The sequence below is a fragment of the Sinohyriopsis cumingii genome, chromosome 4 (assembly GCF_028554795.1).
Source record: "Sinohyriopsis cumingii isolate HCF-2022 chromosome 4, ASM2855479v2, whole genome shotgun sequence".
In the NCBI taxonomy this organism is placed as follows: domain Eukaryota; kingdom Metazoa; phylum Mollusca; class Bivalvia; order Unionida; family Unionidae; genus Sinohyriopsis; species Sinohyriopsis cumingii.
The window spans coordinates 90715742-90736565 of NC_142964.1; the positions used below are offsets into that span (position 1 = coordinate 90715742).

At 37.9% G+C, this 20824-nt stretch overlaps 1 protein-coding gene across 1 annotated transcript in view; it reads left to right on the plus strand.

Annotated features, from left to right (window-relative positions):
- The window catches only part of LOC149801656 (chitin synthase chs-2-like), a 152781-nt gene that overhangs the window by 39785 nt on the left and 92172 nt on the right, over positions 1 to 20824 (plus strand). Inside the window, exon 2 of the mRNA XM_089956824.1 lies at positions 10547 to 10612. Coding sequence (XP_089812950.1) covers positions 10547 to 10612 — 66 coding nt within the window. The remainder of the gene's footprint in view (positions 1 to 10546; positions 10613 to 20824) is intronic.

A 20824-nucleotide genomic window follows, 5' to 3' on the forward strand; every position in this document is an offset into this window, starting at 1 on the left:
GATTTTTAACTGTATACAAAATAACAGAAGCGTCGCTTCCAAATTATAAATTTCCGGGATATGGCGCATCCGAATTAAGAAAATTGGTCAATGATGTAATCGAGGAAAACTTCGATGATATACTAGCTGTGTGGAGAAAAATAGCTCCACCTTCGCTTATCCTCGGATACAATAACGATTTATACAGAGGCGGTAGAAATGTCTCACCAGGAATCGTCAATATAACATCAACGATCGCGGTTAATCTGGTTTGTGATGTGATCGATGGCAGCTATCAAATAGATCTTGGAAAATCAAATCAGGCTCAACAAGAATAAATCTTTTATACGTTCACTCCACAAATTTCCCCTGGAAATTTAATCGTGCAAGAACCAACTAATCCTGTTTATCTGCGGTGTCATAATAATATGTTAACACGAATAAATTTTAAACTCACAGACCACCTTGGACATTCAATTGACCTAAGGGGAGAGGAATTAATTGTGAATCTGTATGTAAAGTCGTAAGATTTTTATCAGAAATATTTTTTTTATTCTGAAATATTTTTTTTTAATCTGAATTTTTTTTATTATTCTGAAATATCTTATTATTATTATTATTCTGAAATTGCTATGTAGTTAGGTACTCAAAATTATACAACTCGATCAGTTTGTTAATTCTGATGAGGTATTTGGTACTCAAAATTATACAAATCGATCAGTTTTGTAATTCTGATGGGGTGGTTGGTACTCAGAATTATACAAATCGATCAGTTTTTTAATTTTGATATGTAGATAGGTAGTCAAAATTATACAAATCGATCAGATTTTATGGAAAATATATATCAGAATAATAAAATATAAAATATTTGAGAAAAAAATATTTCAGAATAATAAAATATTACATGTGCTCTGTCGTTTCATCAGTAACGAAGTTACTTTGGATCGTTTCACGATCTAACATAATTTTTCTTAATTGTCTTACACGAGCATTTATTGTTTTCTTTGCCTCGTATTAATGAGATAACTCCAATCTAATTTTTTCTACTGCGGCAGAGAGAGGGACGAATTCCTTGACCTGATCATCTTTTACTGCAGCTAGTGATTGGAACATCGCCGCCTGAATTCGTTTTATAAACTTGTATTCAGACGACAGTGTATACCACCATCAATTTTACGTTGTTTTAAAAATTCAAAATCAGAAATAATCTTTTCAGGATTCAGTTCATCAGATATATTAATACCGTCTTTTTCTAATTTTTTAATAGCAACAATTACATCATTGATATTTTCATAATTTATTATATAATATATATATGTATTTAAAATAAAAATGTGAACCTCTAGTCGAGTGTTCCAGCAGGCTCGGTAGGATGTTTCAAGGACAACACAACATATAATCCCAATACGAAGCCCTAGTCGAGTGTTCTAGCGAGTTCAAAGGGTATACGAAACAACATATAATCCCCTTATGAACCCCTAGTCGAGTGTTCCAGCGAGTTCAAAGGGTATACGAAACAACATATAATCCCCTTATGAACCCCTAGTCAAGTGTTCTAGCGAGTTCAAGAGGGCGTGTTTCAAGGACAACACAACATATAATCCCCTTATGAACCCCTAGTCGAGTGAGTTCAAAGGGTATACGAAACACAAACCCCCATGCGAACCCCTATTCGAGTGTTCTAGCGAGCTCAAGAGGGCGTGTTTCAAGGAAAACACAACATGTATAATGAATGAATGAATGAAGGACAGTACAAACATAAATCTTAATTAAGGCCGACACAAAAATTAAGGACAGTACAAATATAGACCTTAATTAAAAACGGCATAACAATTAAGGACAGTACAAACATAAATCTTAAGTAAGGACGGCAGAAACATAAAGGACAATACAACACCAAGGACTGTACAAACATATACGGGGCCATTCTCTACGCTCAACAGATTTTGACACCCACCCCCACAATAATCAGCCCGTGGGTGATACAAAAACATGTATCCTCTACGTTACGACATGGTGGAAGGGGGTTATGTTGAGTTTCGAGGCCTAGCGGAGCCCCAATTAATTATAAAAATCGCTAATAAGCGTAGCCACCGACAGTTGTCAGTCATGGGACTCGATCGCCAGACCTCGAGTTTCATAGTTCGACGCGTTCGCAATGAGCTACGGAAACATCTGATATACCTTTCAGAAATTATTATATAGTTACGGTTTCTGAATAGATTGTAAGTTATATATATTTCTGCATTAAAACAACGGTTTATGAATAGATGGTAAAATATCTGCACTAAAACAGCGGTTTATGAATAGATCTAAAAATAACTTGCTATATTGTACGATATTACCAGGTTTATTTTTCTATTTTGTAAGTTAGAAAATATAAATATCCTTCTACGAGTTTAATTATGTTACATTATTGATATTAATTACGACGTATATGGTTAATTAACTAATTACGACCATAAAAATCACAATCTACGGAGAAATATATGTTTACAGACTTATCTCCCTTCGCTCAAGTCGAAAAAATCAGTAATATGTGAGTGGGAATTTCTGACCAAAAAATAAATAATTAAATAAATAGTTAATAAATATAATTTGAGGTAATTACTTACTAAAGATGATAGTTTATCTCATCAACAATAATAGAAAATAATTTTTTGTTTATTTTTTTGAGAAAGCGGATTTAGTTATATTTTGTGCGACATTTTGTGCTGAATACGGATGAATATCAAAATATTTGCCAGCTGCATTCATTGATTGAAAAATTCTCTCTTCGCAAATCTCTGTATTGAAGGATTTAATTGCTCTAGGATTTTTTGAGTATTTACCAGTCCCTCCCGGTACAGAGTTCTCGCTCTGTGTAATAGCCTGAAGGTTGGATAAATAATTATGGGTTTTTATACCGTCGATATGATCGATCACAAGACCATCTTTGATCACTCCGAAGAAACACTCGTATGTGAATCGGTGACAGTAATAATTTTTCTTCCCATCAACAGTAAACATTAGATAGCCATGACTACTAACAAAACCAACTGGTTTTTTCAACCTGCAATTTCTAACTACGCCATCACGATTTGATTCGGAGTTAGTTATTATAGGATGCTGCACAAATTCTCCATTCATTATAATAATATTATTTGTTTAAATCATAATTTGTCTGAAAACTTAGATAATCCTCCACGGATTTTATAGCGTTATTACTGTCATTATTTTTTTTGTCATAGTATCTTTTAAGCTGGCGATATTTTTTCCACCACTATTTGCATACAACTGTGTTTTGCCTCGTACTCCAACACCACATCGCAGACACGGTATTGGTCCTAAACAACCTCTACGAACGCTCTGCAAGTACTGTCCGCAGAATTCCTTTTTACAGGATTTATTACAAGGAGTCAATGAACCGATCATCAACCATTTGCATGGAGACATTTTATATATACTAATTTAATTTAAATACTTGTTTGAAATATAACATGAACGAATTCGATAGATTATCCAGAATCAAGCCTTGGAAAGCAGATAAATTTAATCTCGACAGAATATCTCCTGACCTACCGATGCGAGATCTGGTTGATCCGAAAAATAGAAGTTTGATTAATAAAATTCACGACGCCAAGAAAGAATTTCACGCAGATGGTGCATGTCATGTCTGGTCAACGTTCAAGATTATACGCAAGAAAGATATCATCGACGCTACGATGAACGACAAACGAGCGACAAATATCATTAATTACCATGATAATCGCAAATATCTTTTCAGAATAAAATTTGTCGTGCTAACAGAAAAAGATGATTGGATTATTTGTGACAAATATGATCCTGTTCATGCTAATAAAAAAAATCTGTCGTACTAAGTAAAGATTCCAAACCAGGTAAATTGATTGGTATTGACAAAAAGTATTATGAACGAGCATACCCTGTAACAGCAGTTATTTATGGAATCTATCCGATGAATGAAAAACCTAGCGTTAATAATCTGAAGCCGATGGAATTTTCAAAAATAAACTGTGTAGCTGAACGAGTAACATAACATTTTACCGTTTCGACTCGTGGAAACGGTCTAACGGATAAAAGACGTAAAATAATCAAAGAGTGGGGAGCAATGGTTAAAGATACCGGAGCGTCTATCAAAGATGTCGCTGAGTTAGGAAAAAAATTAAAATTCCCAATAATCGTAGCGACGATAACAGGAGAAATATTATATGAATCAAAATATAAATCAAAGGGAGCTTCGATTAAAATTATTGATCATAACGCACACGCGTGGGCTAACGCAGTAAAGATATTTCCACGAAATCGAACTGTTGAATGCTATCGCGGAGATATGTTTGATTTTATTAACGAAATAAGTAAAAACGATCCTGTGTCAGTATGGTTATTTCAGAGTTCTGAGAACGACGAATCAGATATGGAAGAAAAAAGTAAATTTGATCAGTTTGTAAGACCGAATGGTGTTAGTTATCGAACAGATCTTCTTCAAGAGAAAATGAAAAATCTTGCGCTGCAATATACTGATGATACTGACGAACTATTGAGCAACTGTTTTACTGTTCCGTCAGTTGCGGCTCATTTTGCTAGAAAGAAAAATTCGTGGAAACCAACTAGATTTGATTTTCTCAATGATATAATATCGAGTTGTGTCGAATACGGACACGGCGGATTGTGGAATACTAAATACTATCATAAAGATGTTATTTCGGTTGATATGGTTGCATGTTATCCGGGAAGTTTTCTCGGATACGGAGATTCTTCTGTATATTTTGAAATATTCGGTCATCCGACACACGAAATGACGCGAGTATCGATAAATGGATCATTGCCGGATTTTGACCTGACTGGATTTGCTCTTGTCGAGTCATTCGAGTTTGCTAAAGATCTTCATACGATTTGTTATGTTTGGTTCGGTAGGCATTTTTCAGAAAAAATGTGGGCACCAATAGTACTATTACGATATATGCTGATTGTGCGATATTAATATCGCTGACGATCAGCGAAGCAATTACTTCATATCGGAAACAAACCGAAATTTGGTTACCACAACAAAAAGAGTATTCTGATGATGAAAACCCCAACAAAACAGATTATGAGAATAAAATCGCAAAAGATCTTGGCAGAAAAATAATTGGCAAGTTCACCCAAGGAGGATCATATGACCATAAACGATATTGTATAAGGTTGATCATGGATGATGCTGAGTTAGATTTTATAATCGCTGATACAACGAATAAAAACACGTTTATAAATCGAGAAATAGCTTTCTTGCCAAACTAGGTACAATTGTGAGCTATATGGACGGTGAGTCACCTCAATATACTCATTTAAGATCTTCAATGGTAGCGTACGTTTCGATAAATCTAGTATCGATGATACATAAGGTTTCTGAGTTTGCTGTCAGAGTCGCTACAGATTCGTTTTATATCAATAAAAATGTTCAGGATTATTGGAAAAATTAAATATCGATACTTGTGCATCATTGGGTTCGTGGAGAATAAAAAAAAGAAAATATACTTAATTATTCCGAATCCGCTGATGTTGAAGTTAAAGGTATTTACCTCATAAAATCAGGCAAAAATAATCAAACATTAAAGCTATCATCTGTACCATCGGTATACGATCCAATAACTAGAAATAAAACTGTTTATCTAAACGGATCTGAGGTTCCGGTAAAACCACTCGAGCGATCGAACTATTTCAAAATTCAGATATGATCGTACTAACACCTACACACAGACTTGCGCGAGAAATGAAACAACGAGGAGTACAATCATGTACTTATCACAGCTTCTTCCGATGGAAGGGTGATGCATGGACTCCTGATCGAATGGGAGAAAAATATATTCCGAGGATTATCGTTTGGGATGAAATATGTACAGTATCATCAGAAACATTAAAAACATTTCTTGATTGGTTATTAACAAGAAATACTGCTGTGATAATGTGCAGCGATCACGGTCAACCACCACCTATAGACGGAGCATCTCCACATGATTGGCTGAAAAATTTCGTTGATTATTACGAAGAAATAACTGATGATCATAATGCACTTGATGCAGAATTAAGAGAATTAAAAAAATTAATCAGACTACAACCGAACAAAATTCAGTGTGAGGTAATGTGCGAGATAATTTCAGAAACACCCATGAACGACTTTTTGCAATCGTGGAGACCAAACGATTTGATAGTGGTAAGCAGGAAGATAGTTCGTGATACACTTCAACGGGAGTTGTTTCAGTTACAACGAGAAAAGTTTCCAACGTTGCCAGTTCCGTTATGTTATCGAAAAGCAGATACGCGACAGCAAACTATTGACGTTGATATACCAGGACAGGGGAAACAGTATCTTGTGTTCAATGATATTGTCGCAGTTGATGCTGATGTTGTTGAAGATGCTCTACGTGCTGATAAATCCCCGTGGACGCTTGGATACGCGATGACGATTCATTCATCTCAGGGATTAACTATTAGTGATACAGTTGTTTGGATCGTCGATGATCGTATCGAGTGGTCGAACTTAGTTTATCTTGCAGTATCTCGAGTTGGAAAAATATCTCAACTGCGGAGAATCGTCATGGATTCGTCAGTGATCAATGATGACCTCAATAATGATATAATAAGAAAACAATTGGCTGGTTATAAACAAAATGACAAAAAAAAAATAAACGCGATTTTGATCTTGATGTTGAATTTATTAACACACTGAAACAACAACAGAATAATCATTGTGTTAGTTGTAATTGTATAATGTTATGGCGGTATCTGAAAAATGATCCAAGACAATTTACCGTAGACAGAAAAAATAACAATCTTGGTCATACACGAAAAAATACTATGCTGACCTGTCTTGAGTGTAATCGACGTAGAGGTGCTAGTTAAGTGATTTGGGTGGTAATTGAGTGTCCTCGGGAATTATTTGTAATTGTTCACATACAAATCCACGTTGAGGAGCAGTTGAATCCAGTCTATAGATTGCGGGTCTACCAATGGATCTTGTTACGCTAGATATCTTGTGCGTCGTAATACTCCAAATAGGATCAGTTGCTCTTTTTTTACCACCTTCAAGTTCAACGGGCTCATATAAATACCTGACAGTGGTATTACCTAATACTGGTTGTGTTGCAAAATCACGTTGTTGTATTGGCATATGCACTTTTGTAATTGCATTAATGGGTTTCATGTTGGTTGTTCGAGTAATCTCATTATTTAACGCGGTTATCACATTTGGTAATCTTGCAACCCATTCGCGAGATCTCGTATCCTGAATAAATTCCTTCGCGTATTGATATCCAAATAACCGCTCAGCGATTGTTCGATTAAATCGTTCAACGATTGCCTGATCACAATGAATTGCAGTGTGTCCTCGTCGTATTTTGACATTATGTTGTTTCATCAACGATGATACTGGACCAAGAAATTCCCTGCCAGGATCAACCTGTAATAGTTGTGGCCATCGTAAGCCACCTCGTTGATAAATTCGTTCAAACGCATCGGCTACTTCAGATGGTGTTTTAGCTGATAGCGGTTCTGCATCTTTATATCTACTTGCAACATCAACAACGGTTAGTGAATATTTGTATGTTATTTGACGTCGACCAATTTTAACGGTATCATGAGGCAGAAATAATATAGCAGCCTGATGAACTTCATTAGGAACACTAACATCAAAATGTGCAAATTGAATTTGCTTAGGTGGCGGTAGATAAATTTGCCATATTGCTTGTTTGGATAACCACGCTTTAGCAGTAGAATACTTGAGTTTTGCTGCATTAGCGAGTTTACTAATTGCTGCTTTACCCTTCCAGTATCCAATTGAGGAATAATAAATTGATTCCATTTTTTATACATTACCAGCACCTAATGCTAATTTACCTTTCATCGCGGATCTTACTAACCAATTAGCTAATGATTCTCTTATATTTTTATTTTTTTATAGAATTTAATGATTGAATCAACTTCAGATCCGCAATATGTCTGTCTTGTGGGTTTTTGCTTTTATAAGCTACATCAAGAACATGACACGCTTTATCAACAGCGTTTATTGGTTCCTCTCCTGGTTTTGGTTGATCCTGATTATCAAGCCTGATATCAAGTCGGGTTCCAGGACCGCAATAATTATATCCTGGTAGACGTTTTTCTCCAGAGAATTTAGCCCACGGAGTTCCTGGGAACTTTGACATTAATTTAGCAATATCACCACCATCTTTTTTAGGTAAAAAGAAAACTTTTTCTTTTACATAATGCACATTTTCCACCATATGCTATTCTCGCATTTTTTGTTGTAACCGTGGATAGATCATTAGTTGGGGTTTTAGTTCTACAGCTTAAACAATATAGATTCATGTATTTATATAATATGGATATAATTGATTTCTCAGCGACTCGAAAACGAGAATCTGTCAAACACTATCCTGCGTTACCGAACTCGATTAGGATGATAATAATAGGACTATCTGGAAGTGGAAAGACACAATTGTTACTTAATCTTATAATGAGATGGGTAAAATGTGATAAGTTATATTTGGTAGCACCATCAGTTGATGATCAACGATGTTATGATGTGCTTAAAGATTTTAATGAAAACGCAAGATTATTGAATGAGGGCTTTATCGAGTTTTTAACCGACGTTGATGAAGCACCATCAGTATATTCCATAGACGGATTTATTAATAATTTGGTTGTATACGATGATGTGATACTGGACAAACCATCAAATCCTGCTAGGATTTTTTCTCGAGGTAGACATAAAAACACTGATGTGATCTATGTTACTCAACGATACACACAAATACCAAAAGTGATCAGAGACAACTGTAATATTTTAGTTGTGTTTAATGGAGTCTATACTCATACGTTACGAAATATTCATCAGACCTGGTGTGGTGGTGACATGGATATAATTAAATTTAGAAACTTCTTTTTACGAGCGCAAGTTACTCCGCATGGATTTATAACAATAAATTTACATGATCCTAGAACAAGATATCGTGTGGGTCTTGATAAAATATTTGGATAAATTAATAGTAGCAGGGAGGGCGCAACCTCATATATGTGAACAAAGTACATACTTTTTTTCGTATGATGTTTTGTTTTAAGCAAATTATATTTCAACCAAGTGGTCTGTTCGCCCTCCCTGCTGCTACATGCATACAATTGCAAGCACACATACAAACACAATACACACATACACATACACTTGCACGCACGCATACACAGATGACATATTTCTGATGCTCATTTTCATAACAGAAGAAAAACATATATTTCCTGGATATAGTCTGCGCAAATAAAAATTTCGAATTTCTCCATTTTGTTGAGACACTATTAAGATACATTTGGCATTCGATATAATTTCATTATTTTCCCTAGATGAATGTATGGTGTACTGGAATGTTGGCAATCATTTTGTTGTCAAACACAAGACTTTTCTCACCTGGATAAATGTTATCACAACTCGTTGACTTTTTTGTACCCTCACACCTAACAATACAAGTTGATGGCAACTACCCGGTAATGAATAGCGCAAAGAAAAGAAAGTGTTTAAAACAAGGAAACGATATCTTCACCTAAAAATGACTTGAACTATGTTACATTTGAAACAGATTCATGTAAGTTGGGTCACTGACCGTTGTTCAGTAAAACTGACGTCAGAAAGCCTCTGGCACGAAGACATGGTACTTTTACAGAATGTGGTCTCATCACATATTACCGGAAATGCCTTTGAAAAGAAAATGAACAACAAAATTAAAACTTCTCCAAAACTACTAGACAGAGTTTGGAAATATTTTGCAATAACTGTATTAAAATTCTGTTCAATCCCGTGTGTGATTTGTGGTATCACTCGATTTACAGCCGCACCATTAGCCTGTCGGACCTTTAGACCTCATGTCCTTTATCTAGCTATTGTATACCATGTACAAATTCAGATCGTCACAACTTCAAAATATTTCCGCCATTTCCTGTGAAATTTTCAGTAAACGAAAAATCTGTCGACTCTCATTCATGTAGAGTAAGTGTCGACCCAAAAAATACTAGGATTGTGTATTGCATGCTATGTAATGATCGAATGTGATTATATTTTTTATGGCGAAAGATCAAATGACATTCTCCTGAAATGTTACCGATAGACTATGTATCAATATATAATTCGATAAAGCACAGGTTTGTTATTATCCTGAACAATGCATGTAAAATGTGCTTTGTATAAAAAAATAGCTTGGCTTAACAGACAACTTCTAAAATATTATTAGATGTATTTGATTCTAATAGTCATACGATACTTTATATCAGAAATAATTATTACATCTTTTTTTTTAAGACCGTTGAAGATTAGCAATACATGCACGGATAATTTTCAAAATTGCAACAGTATCATCAATGAGACACAAATTTATCAATGGTATCTTGCCATATTCTCTCTCTCTCTCTCTCTCTCTCTCTCTCTCTCTCTCTCTCTCCTTTTATCTTTAGGAACATTAATAGCAAATTGTACTTCATTCATAAGAGTAATTTGGAACACCATCTGTTGCAGACAGCAGTGTATCATTTCATTTAATCTTTTTTTCAGACGTACATTCAGGACCTGCTGATTGCAGTAAATCCCTGTAAACCATTACCGATATACACAGATGCGGTGAGTCTCTCTCTCTCTCTCTCTCTCGTTATAATGTCTATTGGACACGCATATAACATTCATAATGGTTTGTCACAGATTTTCTTTGTGCCGATGTGAATCTTTCCTTTCATGTCCATATTACTTTTGTCACGAAATGTACTGACTACCTGCAGAGGGCAGCACTAAGATGCTGGAAATCAAATACTCTGGTCTGTCCAACATATTACTTATTCCATCTTTGAAAGAGGCACATGAATTGATGGATAATGTTTCAATCTTTCATGTTTTCATCTTCAAAGACAGTAATATGGCACGTAAAATGAAGGAAAACGATTTTATATTTTGTCTTTTCATGAAAATGTGAAGATGGAAGGTGGAAAGAGAGACATTTCTTTATATATGTTTTTAATCTTTGAAATTTAAATCAGAAGATGAAACTAGAATTTTTTCGATCTTCGCCTTGTCGTAAATACTGAAAGGACGGATTTTTTAATCTATATGTTCATAATTTAGAGTCACTTTTTGAAATTCGCGTTTCAGAACTGATTTTCAAATAATCTTCTGTTATATAAAAATAACGACATCTTTGACTTTTCAAAAAATTCTTCAGTTATATAAAAATAGTGACAACTTTGCCTTTTTCCACAGTCTGTTTCCTTTTGTGCAGATTTTATTAAGGGGGCGCTCTTCGGATACTACGAACTTCTGAGAGAGTGACATCTATAAGGTTAAGTTGTTTGCATTAAAACACAGTGGAGAGAATGTTGGAATACTTCTATTTTATTTGCATGTATTGTGGCTGAACATTATTTAGATATTGTGCTTGTGGAAAGTGTACATGATCTTAGCATACAGCTAACCAAAATGACCGATCCCATGCGCAAAAAATCAGCCTGAGTTAGTCTAAGCATCTTTAGCAATTATTAAAATAGGGAAAACGAATTTTGCTAGAGTAGGCAATACCAGTTTATTAAATTTCAGTGAACGAATTATAAAATGTAAAACAGTTATTGCTTTTTTACAATTTACCTCAGAAGTCCAGGAAGTAAAAATGGGCAAAAAGAGCGAGCAGTTTTTTGAGAGACGCACATCGGAAGTAGGGCTAAGCTGTATACTCTGGAATCCATAATACACCCATTACTCTGTAATCCGTAATACACCAAATCATCATACACCAGAATAAAGTGAATAAATTTTTTTTTTTTTTTTTTTTTTTACCAATACCTACGACATGCAAGGTGTTTTCTAAATAGCCAGTATAATCAGTGAGGAAAACCTGTGATTTTTTTTTCTTTAAGAATCTAACGCTATGCAAAATACGAAACTGTAGGTCGCCACTTTAGCAGAAAGCAAGTATAAGTTACCTTCTATTTTATCGCGAAATATTGAGCAACCTGTTATATGTAAATTAGCATTAGAAAATGCATTGTGTATACCCCACCTGTATGGCAAAACATGCCCTAAATGAAGCAAGTGTAACAAGCTCATTTAAAAACAAATTATCATCTTAGCACCAGACATGACTATAACCTGGGCAAAGTGAATCTCGTTTTCCAAAGTCTTCACAGAACAAAGTGTAATTAATACCACTGTTATTCTGCATCTCTGTAACCTCCTAAAAACGAAACAAACAAAACATCTAGGATGATTTTTAACTCAAAGACTTGTTTTAAATAGCCGTGAATCTGTAAGATGACTGTCGATCACACTACGCTCAGCGTGCAACTGGGCAAAACGTCCTGTAAAAAAATCAGATTGAAGAGGGCTCGGACCAACCAAACCAGGCACCGATTTCACGTGACTGACGCACACTGATAACTGGTGTTATTTTAAAAACTGGTTTTGGCCGGAAATGCAGCTTTAAGCAGCGGAAGCTTATCACGCAGTTTTCTTACAATTTGGCAGAAACTTTGCTGAATGCCAAATCATTCAAAATGGATTAGCTCGAGAGATTCTATGAAGAGATAGAGAAAACGGACCGGAGAGATGTAGGGTGAGCTGGAGAATTCTTCAAGCGTTAGCATGTAGGCTGGTCCAGTCTTGCAATACAAAAAAAAGAAGATTGTTTTGCATGATTCTGTATTGTTGGTATTGATACAATAAAATAGTACAAATACCTCACTCTCTTTGTATGTGTCATTACCTTTAAGTCGTGATGAATTTTTGTTGTTATTCTTGTTGTTGCTCTTGCTATAGGGATTAACGCCATTTTTCAGCACAAGTTAGGCTATACATGGCGGCCAGTATAAATGGTTAAGGAAGAACCCGGGAAAACCCCGGGAATAATCACAGACCCACGAGAAGCTAATTGCAAGCTTTCTCACATACCCACATTGGCCGAACCTGAGACTCCAACCCACGCAGAGAGTTGAGATGGCGATGATTCGTAACGGTGAGCGTTTTAGACAACTCTGCCACTCGGGACCAACGTTGTGATGAAAAAATTTGTACTGAGATAGCAGCAGGGGGGGCGAATCGGACATTTTGTCCAATCGTTATTTTGCTTAATTATTACTTCTGCACTCAGCGGATCCGGTGTAATCAGCGCTAGTAAAAAAAAAACGACGTCGGTCCATCCTACACGATGGTGACGTTATTTGGTTTAATTAACACCTTCTGCGCGCCGATCCCCAGCGTCGTCAGCGTCCGGTAAGCACATCGACGATCGCGTCGATGTCATCGCCCCCCTGCTGCTATGATCTTACAAACAGAGTGATCACTAACTCCTCCTCTTGCAGATCAATTAGGTTATTTGACTGATCGGTAAGTCTGAAATTAATTCTCGTTAAAAACCGATCATGGCATCGCATATAGACCGGATTAATCGGACTCTCAATGATCAAAAATCCCGGAGGGGCTGTTGGTGAAAACGAATAAAGGATATACCCCTGTTGAGCTTGATTTGATTGTTTGGTATCCACCTGATAACTCCCTTCGATAACATCACACACTAGATTGATCGCTATCACCGATGCAATATTTACGTTGTATGGAGCAATATGCCTACCATCATCTCCGTTATCGTGTCTGAGGATAGTTGATGAGGGGGTGTCCGCGGGTGGATTCTCAGGCCATCCTAGTATGGTTCTTATTGAACTGTTATAAATATCAACCATATACCCCGGTGTGCTTATTTCAATCGTCGACGATAACGTCGGTTCATGAACCGTAATAGCTATTTTTGATTCCTTTCCTGTGATTGATTTTATCCTGCGTTGAAATTCTTTATTGATTTGTTCTATTTGGTATGACCCAGTTGGTATTGTAACCTCCTCCCAGTTTGGGGTTCCATCGGGTTTATTTGTCCGTGCAAAAACCAGCGAGTTATTAGGTTGTTGTCCGTTAAATGCGTCCGCTCGGATATTAGGCCAACTGTGATATACTCGCAATTTTGCCAGCGCTATTTCCTTCACTGGAACCGGCGATGGGAAGTTCACACTAAATTCGGGTTTCGTTGACGTTATCGATATCATATTTGTTTGTACCGGAGTGGTGTTCTCCGCGATCCGCTGAAGTAATTGAAACCCTTCGGGGTTCAGCGACATTATTATTATTCGTTGTTTTTAGTGTCTAATTTTAACAACCAGGTGGTTTCGGCTTCCAGTTGAAAATCCTCGATTTTTGACATCGCGGAGCTATATAACTGGACCATCGTGGAGAATTCAACATCGGATACGAACAAATTATCAATCGATAACGAGATCAACCCGGATAATTTCGAGTATGCGTCGGATACTATTTGATGTTTTACTGTATACTCGTTGAGTTTTTTCTGAAAACACGATGATATCTTCCTAGTGATTGCGTTGGCAACTCCAGCAACTGTTGTCATCGCGGAGACAGCGATTGGAACAGCGATCGGGGTTATCGTGGTCACCGTGGATAAAATAACACCGGCGCCAGCTACTATACCCGATACCGAGTACACGACCGCGTCGATGGCGGTTATTTTACGACGGTATTTTTTTATTTTTGCACGGTATTGTTCGGAAAGCGTTTTCAAGTTCGCGGAAAATTCTTTTGCGGTATCGAATCGATATTGATGTGACGTCGGTGATACCTCTGATTCAATTTCCTTGGTGGTCATTTTTATTTTAAAAGAGCTAGTGTTTTTAATTACTTAGATTCGCTACAAATTCCACATACCATGTAATGTTTGCCCTGGTTAAATTTCCATCAACGGCATAAATTGTAAACGGTTCAGTTGCGTCCTTGTCTATAATTGTTGATATTGTATTGTTAAACCCGGATGAACTCGACGATAATATATTAAACTGCATCATTGAAACCAGTGTCAGTCGATAAATGCCCTTAACAGTTGCGGTGATATTTACTGTATTCTGTGTAAGAGTCCAATCGAATGATCCATGCCGAATTGTGTATACTGTGTTGATGATGTTCTCATGAGGGGTTTTTATTTTTTCGAGTTGCTCTGCCATTCTCGGTAGTCTGTCTTTAATCGCTTCAACATCAGTTATAACTATTCCTACTCCCCGCCAACTCGCGTCTATATTATTCTTGTTCGCTGCAACATTAGTTTTGATTATTTCTATTTCCCGTGTATTCTCGGTCATACTTTTTTTGTTCGCTGCAACATCAAGTTTGATTGTTTCTATTTCATATGTATGCACGTCCATACCTTTTTTATTCGCTGCAACATCAGTTTTAATTAATCCTATTCCCCGCCAATACGCGTCTACATTTTTTTTGTTCGCTTCAACATCAGTTTTGATTGTTCCTATTTCCTGTGTATGCGCGTCCACACCCTTTTTGTTCGCTTCAATATCAGTTTTGATTGTTCCTATTTCCTGTGTATGCGCGCTCATATTATTTATGATCGTTGTAACATCAGTTTTGATTGTTTCTATTTTCCGTCCATGCGAGTCTACATTATTTATGATCGTTGCAACATTAGCGCCGATTATTCCTATTTCCCGTTCATGCACGTCTACACTCCTTTTGTTCGTTGCAACATCAGTTTTGATTGTTTCTATTCTCTGTCCATACGCAGTGATATCATTTATAGTTATTGTAATCTCATCCGGCTTGGTATTTTTTTTACCAAAGAATTTATCAAAGTTGTCATCGATCCTGTTAACATTTTTTCGCAACGGTGGTAAATTGGCCGACAGCGCCATAAGTTCCGAAATAGCATTTGTTATTGTTGCAAGATTTGGTTCGGTTGCCGTCGGGGGTCCCCGAAAAAAACTATTGACAATGTGTTGCACATCGTCGAAATGCGTTAGCGTCAACACGATCCGTTCTTCATATAATTTAATTTCACTACGTAAACCCTTTAACGAATTTGACATGGTTATATAATTGTCGCCAAGTGTACTTATTTTTCCATTTATCGTCAAGATGGATTCACCCGGTTTGAGTCGTCCGTCGCTGGTATACAGCGCGATAGTGTCCTCGGCGGTATCACGCTGTCGTATTAAAACGTCATCCAGCGACACATTACTGGATTTCAATTTACCCTGGCGGTCTTGAAATACAACTATTTCATCTGGGTCAACACTGGTTAAGTTCAACGTATCAGCGATTTCATCCTCAATTAGTTTTTTTATGTCATCGGTGGCGGGCGTTTCCGTGGGCTTTTTCAGCGCCGAAACCGGTCGTCCCCAGATATCAATCATTATTATTGTAAATGTTATTCTCTAAAATCCGTTGAGCTTCTACGACCCCACTAGTGTATTCGTTTACAACCACATGAGGTGGTTTTCGCGATGATGAAATCGCCGCAAGTACGTTCAATACCTCGCGGCCACATATCGGTGGGTCGCTTAATCGCTGTGTTGGCAGCGTGGAATAAAAAACCCGGGCCGAACACGCCCGGGCTGAACACGCCCGGATATACCGCATGAACTCTTTCGGCGGGGCTAACCCGTATGAATCAAAATAGACGATCGCACGCGGATCAATCGCGTATGCAACCCAATGAGTTCCCGCTCCGGAGGACCCATCGAGGTTAATTATGCCGGTTTCAATATTCCTTGGTGCCGCCGGTAATTGATCCCTCATAAAAACACCTCTGAAGTTTTTTATCGCTAGCGCGTTTGCGGCGTCTATTAAATCAAAATTAGACATTGGAGTCATAGACTCAGGAGTCATTGACTCCCGAGTTAATAAACGGTTCCCGGTAGTCTTAGACCCTTTCCCGAGTACCATGAATACGGGGTTCCCGGTAGTCTTAGACCCTTTCCGGCCACGGGTCGTTTTTTTTTGTAGCCTTTCCCGGTTGCCTTCTTTAATGCCATTCCCGCCGCGGTACCAACGGCTCCTAACGCCGCCGCCTTAGCCACTGCTGGTGCGGCCGCGGCAATCAACGCTGGAATCGCGGCTAACAGCGGAAATATCCCACCGGTCTTTTCCATGTCTTTGATCGCTGCGGCCGAGAAATCTACCTGAACACCCTTTCTGTTCTTCATCGCATTATTGAAATGTTTTATTTGACGCGCCGTCAACGATATCTTATGATTACCACCTGCCATCTGTGACGGCTTCAGCGTTATTGTGGTTCCGCATTGTTTAGCCGACTTTGATCGTAATTTCTTGACTTGACCATCAGTCAACTCTACACTGACGACACTATACGACATTTTATTGTAAACGCGTTTTGTGCTTTCAATTACATGTTTTCCACTGGCGCATCAACGATTCTCATTCGTCCGGCAGCACCTTCTAGCAGCATTGATTTATCGCTGAGGATGACAGCAATAGCTCTATAATTAGCAATAACGCCGCGAGTTACATTAGCTCGGAAGTGTATATCAACGACGGACTGTCTTGTTAAATCAAGATGTTCCAGCGAAAAGTAATAGATCGGATATAGTTCTTTGAAATCATATTGTGATATTTGCAAACCAGTGTCGACGTTTTGATCACGACTCATATATGACAGCAACCGATGGTACACACGTGCGACATGGTTTTGACCGTAATTAAGTTGTATATCCTCGGATGGTTCCTGCTGGCCGTTTATTCTCAGCGAGACGTCAGTAACGCCTAATCGATCAAATATCATATGGCTGAATAATTGATTATCAACTCTCGTCATATCCTGCAACGCAACAAATATATGACGCGGAGCCGAAATGCCTTGTTGTGATGCCAGGTTCCATGTGAATATACCATTGATATTTGATTGCTTAGTATCTGTTGTTGTTGTTAGCCAACTTAGTAATGATTTTCCTCCCTGCTCCATGAAGGATAGCAATCGTGCCTCTGTGGTAATGGATGGAGTCATTACTGGCATCCACAATAATATTTTAGTTAAAACGACTTTACCAGGGTCATTATTTGGATTTGCAGGATCCGCTGAAATTCTCCAAATTGCATTTCTATCATCACCTTTTCGCACAAGCACCACGGTATGCTTTGCTCCGTAGATAACTTTTCGCACGTTCCTACAAAATCCAAATATATGATGCAGTGGAATCGCGCATGAGAAAGATCTACGCGCCCCTGTTAACATTGATATGCGTGTTGCAGCTCCGATGTTAAAATTAGGATCGCTGTTTATAATCATATTCTCAACATCAGCATCATTGTTATTAGCATTATTTCTTGGTCGTCTTACCACAAATTGCGAGTTTCCAGCAGTGTTTCTAGTATCCTTTGCAAACATCATAGATGGACCCGCTGATCTTGTATAATCGTCTGAATATCTTGCTAGCCCGATTATTGTTGTAGCAACATCAACATCGCGTTCTATAGACTCGATCTCTCGCCCGTCAATGAGATATTTTGCGCTCTCAAACAGCGCCATTACGCCGTTATTGACTAAGCCAACTTTGGTACCATCTGGATACGGTGCTGGTACAGCAGGAGTATCGGCCTCTGTTACAAGTTCTCCTTCGATTTCAATAAACGCTTCACACGGTAAAAAATATTTACTGGTATCATGGACTTGAAGTTCAATTCGCGATCGTATGTCGGGTTGTACTGCATGATAGGAATAAAATTGATAATTACGGACAGAATCATCCTTGTGCACTGGTGCGTCCATATCAAACGCCGGGTCAGCTGTTCGTTTAAACATTTTATTTAATAATACGCTGATGCATCTAAATCATCGTCGTGGTTTTAAACCACTTCCCGCTATTATGTTTGCGATGTCATCTTGATTATTGTTTACCAACGACGCTAGTTTTTCTTCCACGGCGTTATTTATCACTTTACTGACATTCGCAGGCATCACTGTCGTTGATGGCATCACCGGTGGTTTTTGCTTTTTTCTCCTCACCAACGACATTAGTTTGTCCCGCGCGGCTGAAAGCGCCTTTCCGGCAACGTCTCCAATAGCGCTGATTCCCTTATCACGAATAACATCAATAGCCTTCATTCCTAATTGTTTGGCTAACGGCGCTACTTTTGGAGCCATTCTTGTAAATAACCCCGCAATGGTGCTACCGAGACCATCTCCATAGTACGCGCGGTAAACAGGCAATCGCGAGTTTACCACGTAGACGAGTACTGGTTTATTGTGGTTGTAGTGTATGATCATCTTTATTATAAAAACACCGGTTTTCCAATTAATCATCCACGAGTTCGTCTATGAGCGTTCGATATGCATTAATGTCCATAATACCGCCTGCAAATAAACGCTTGCAAATATCAGCGGCCTCATTGATTATTTCCGGAGAGTTATTTCCGGCTCGTTTTCCTCCAATTAGTACCTCTAGCCGTGATATATCACTGAGAACACTACCAGGACAGGTAACGCCGTAGGATTCTTTACCAACAGAGTATCCTTTTCCTTTTTTTGGTGTTATACTCTTAACTTCCTTGTGGAATGCGTCGTAATCGGATTTACTACGATGTGGTAATGCATCTTTATGTTTACTCGCTAAATACACTATTCTTGCCCAGTCTTTTAACGACTTTATATTTTTCTCGTAACCGCTATTGATATGCTTCTTATCTCGTATGCTCTTAGCAAAATTGTTGGCAGCAAAATTAATTAATTCTTCCCTGTTGCTGAAGCCTCTAATTTGATCTATTGTGCTCTTCTTGAGTACAATACGGGGTATATTCCCCTCTTTTTCTTCCGGTATTTCTTCTTCCGGTATTTCTTCTTCCGGTATTTCTTCTTCTGGTTCTTTCGCAGTAGCACCTAGTTCTTCCTCGTCGGCCATTGTAACATAAGGTTCTTGTGGTTCGGTTATAGCGAGTGGTGGTGGCCTCCGTGTTGTAGCAGCCGCTATTTTCGCAGGGAGTGTTTCTAAAGACCTTTTTGTTTGTTTTGTCTCTGCCGCTATCTTTTCAAGCGCATCGAGGACGGGTACAGTTGCCGCCGTAACATCTTTGGTCGCTTTAGTTACCGGGGCAAAGAGTTGTTCGCTTCCAACAGTAAAATCGGTTTGTAGTTGCTGCCGCGTTTGAAGTTGTTCTCGGACCCTGTCCCGTAACGGTATGAACTTTTTAAGCGCCGCTAGCCGCTCTCTGGCTAGCCGAGTAGTGAGTGATTCACCTACCATTATTGCAATTGCGAAGCAATTTCTAATTTCTCGCCGGAGTTTTCGTCTATAATCCTTCTAATGTTTTTGATCTTACTAGAAATCTCCCGGCGTCGTTCATAAACACGTCCGAGTTTTTTTCGTATTATTTCAACGGCAGTGAATAGTCCAATGAATGCATTTGCGTCATTGTGGTACAAGTTTTCATTGATCGTATGTTGTAATCGTTTTATGAAAAAATACTCGCGGGCCAGGGTAAAACGCCCCCGTTTCGACTGTTCGTTAATAATCTCATAATCGGATAATATTTTTTCACTGTCGAGACCATCAGATAATTCAATTCCTTGATTTTTTAATTTTGAAATCTCGGCTAATATATTATTGATGTCTTCGATATTCATTATTCTTATAAAACATCTTGTTTTTAAATAAAAAGAAAAATGAAACCCCGTGTATCAATTCCGAAGGTGTTTAATAATTCGTTAGACGTGACCTCGTCAGCGCCATAGGCGCCGGTGACTTCATCACTCGCTGATTTCTGTTATATATGAAAATCGAATTCTATGTCCGGTCTTTTTTGAGATCGCTGAATTCTGTATTCCTTCTGCAACAAATCGTATTGAGGCGATATAAATGTCAAAATATTTTCCTGCCTCATTCATCGACTGAAATATTTTTTCCTCGTGAGTTGTTGTATCAAATGACTTTACGGGTTTTGCTTTCTTTGGGTATTTACCGGTTTGGCCTTTTTTGGTATTCTGACTTTGCG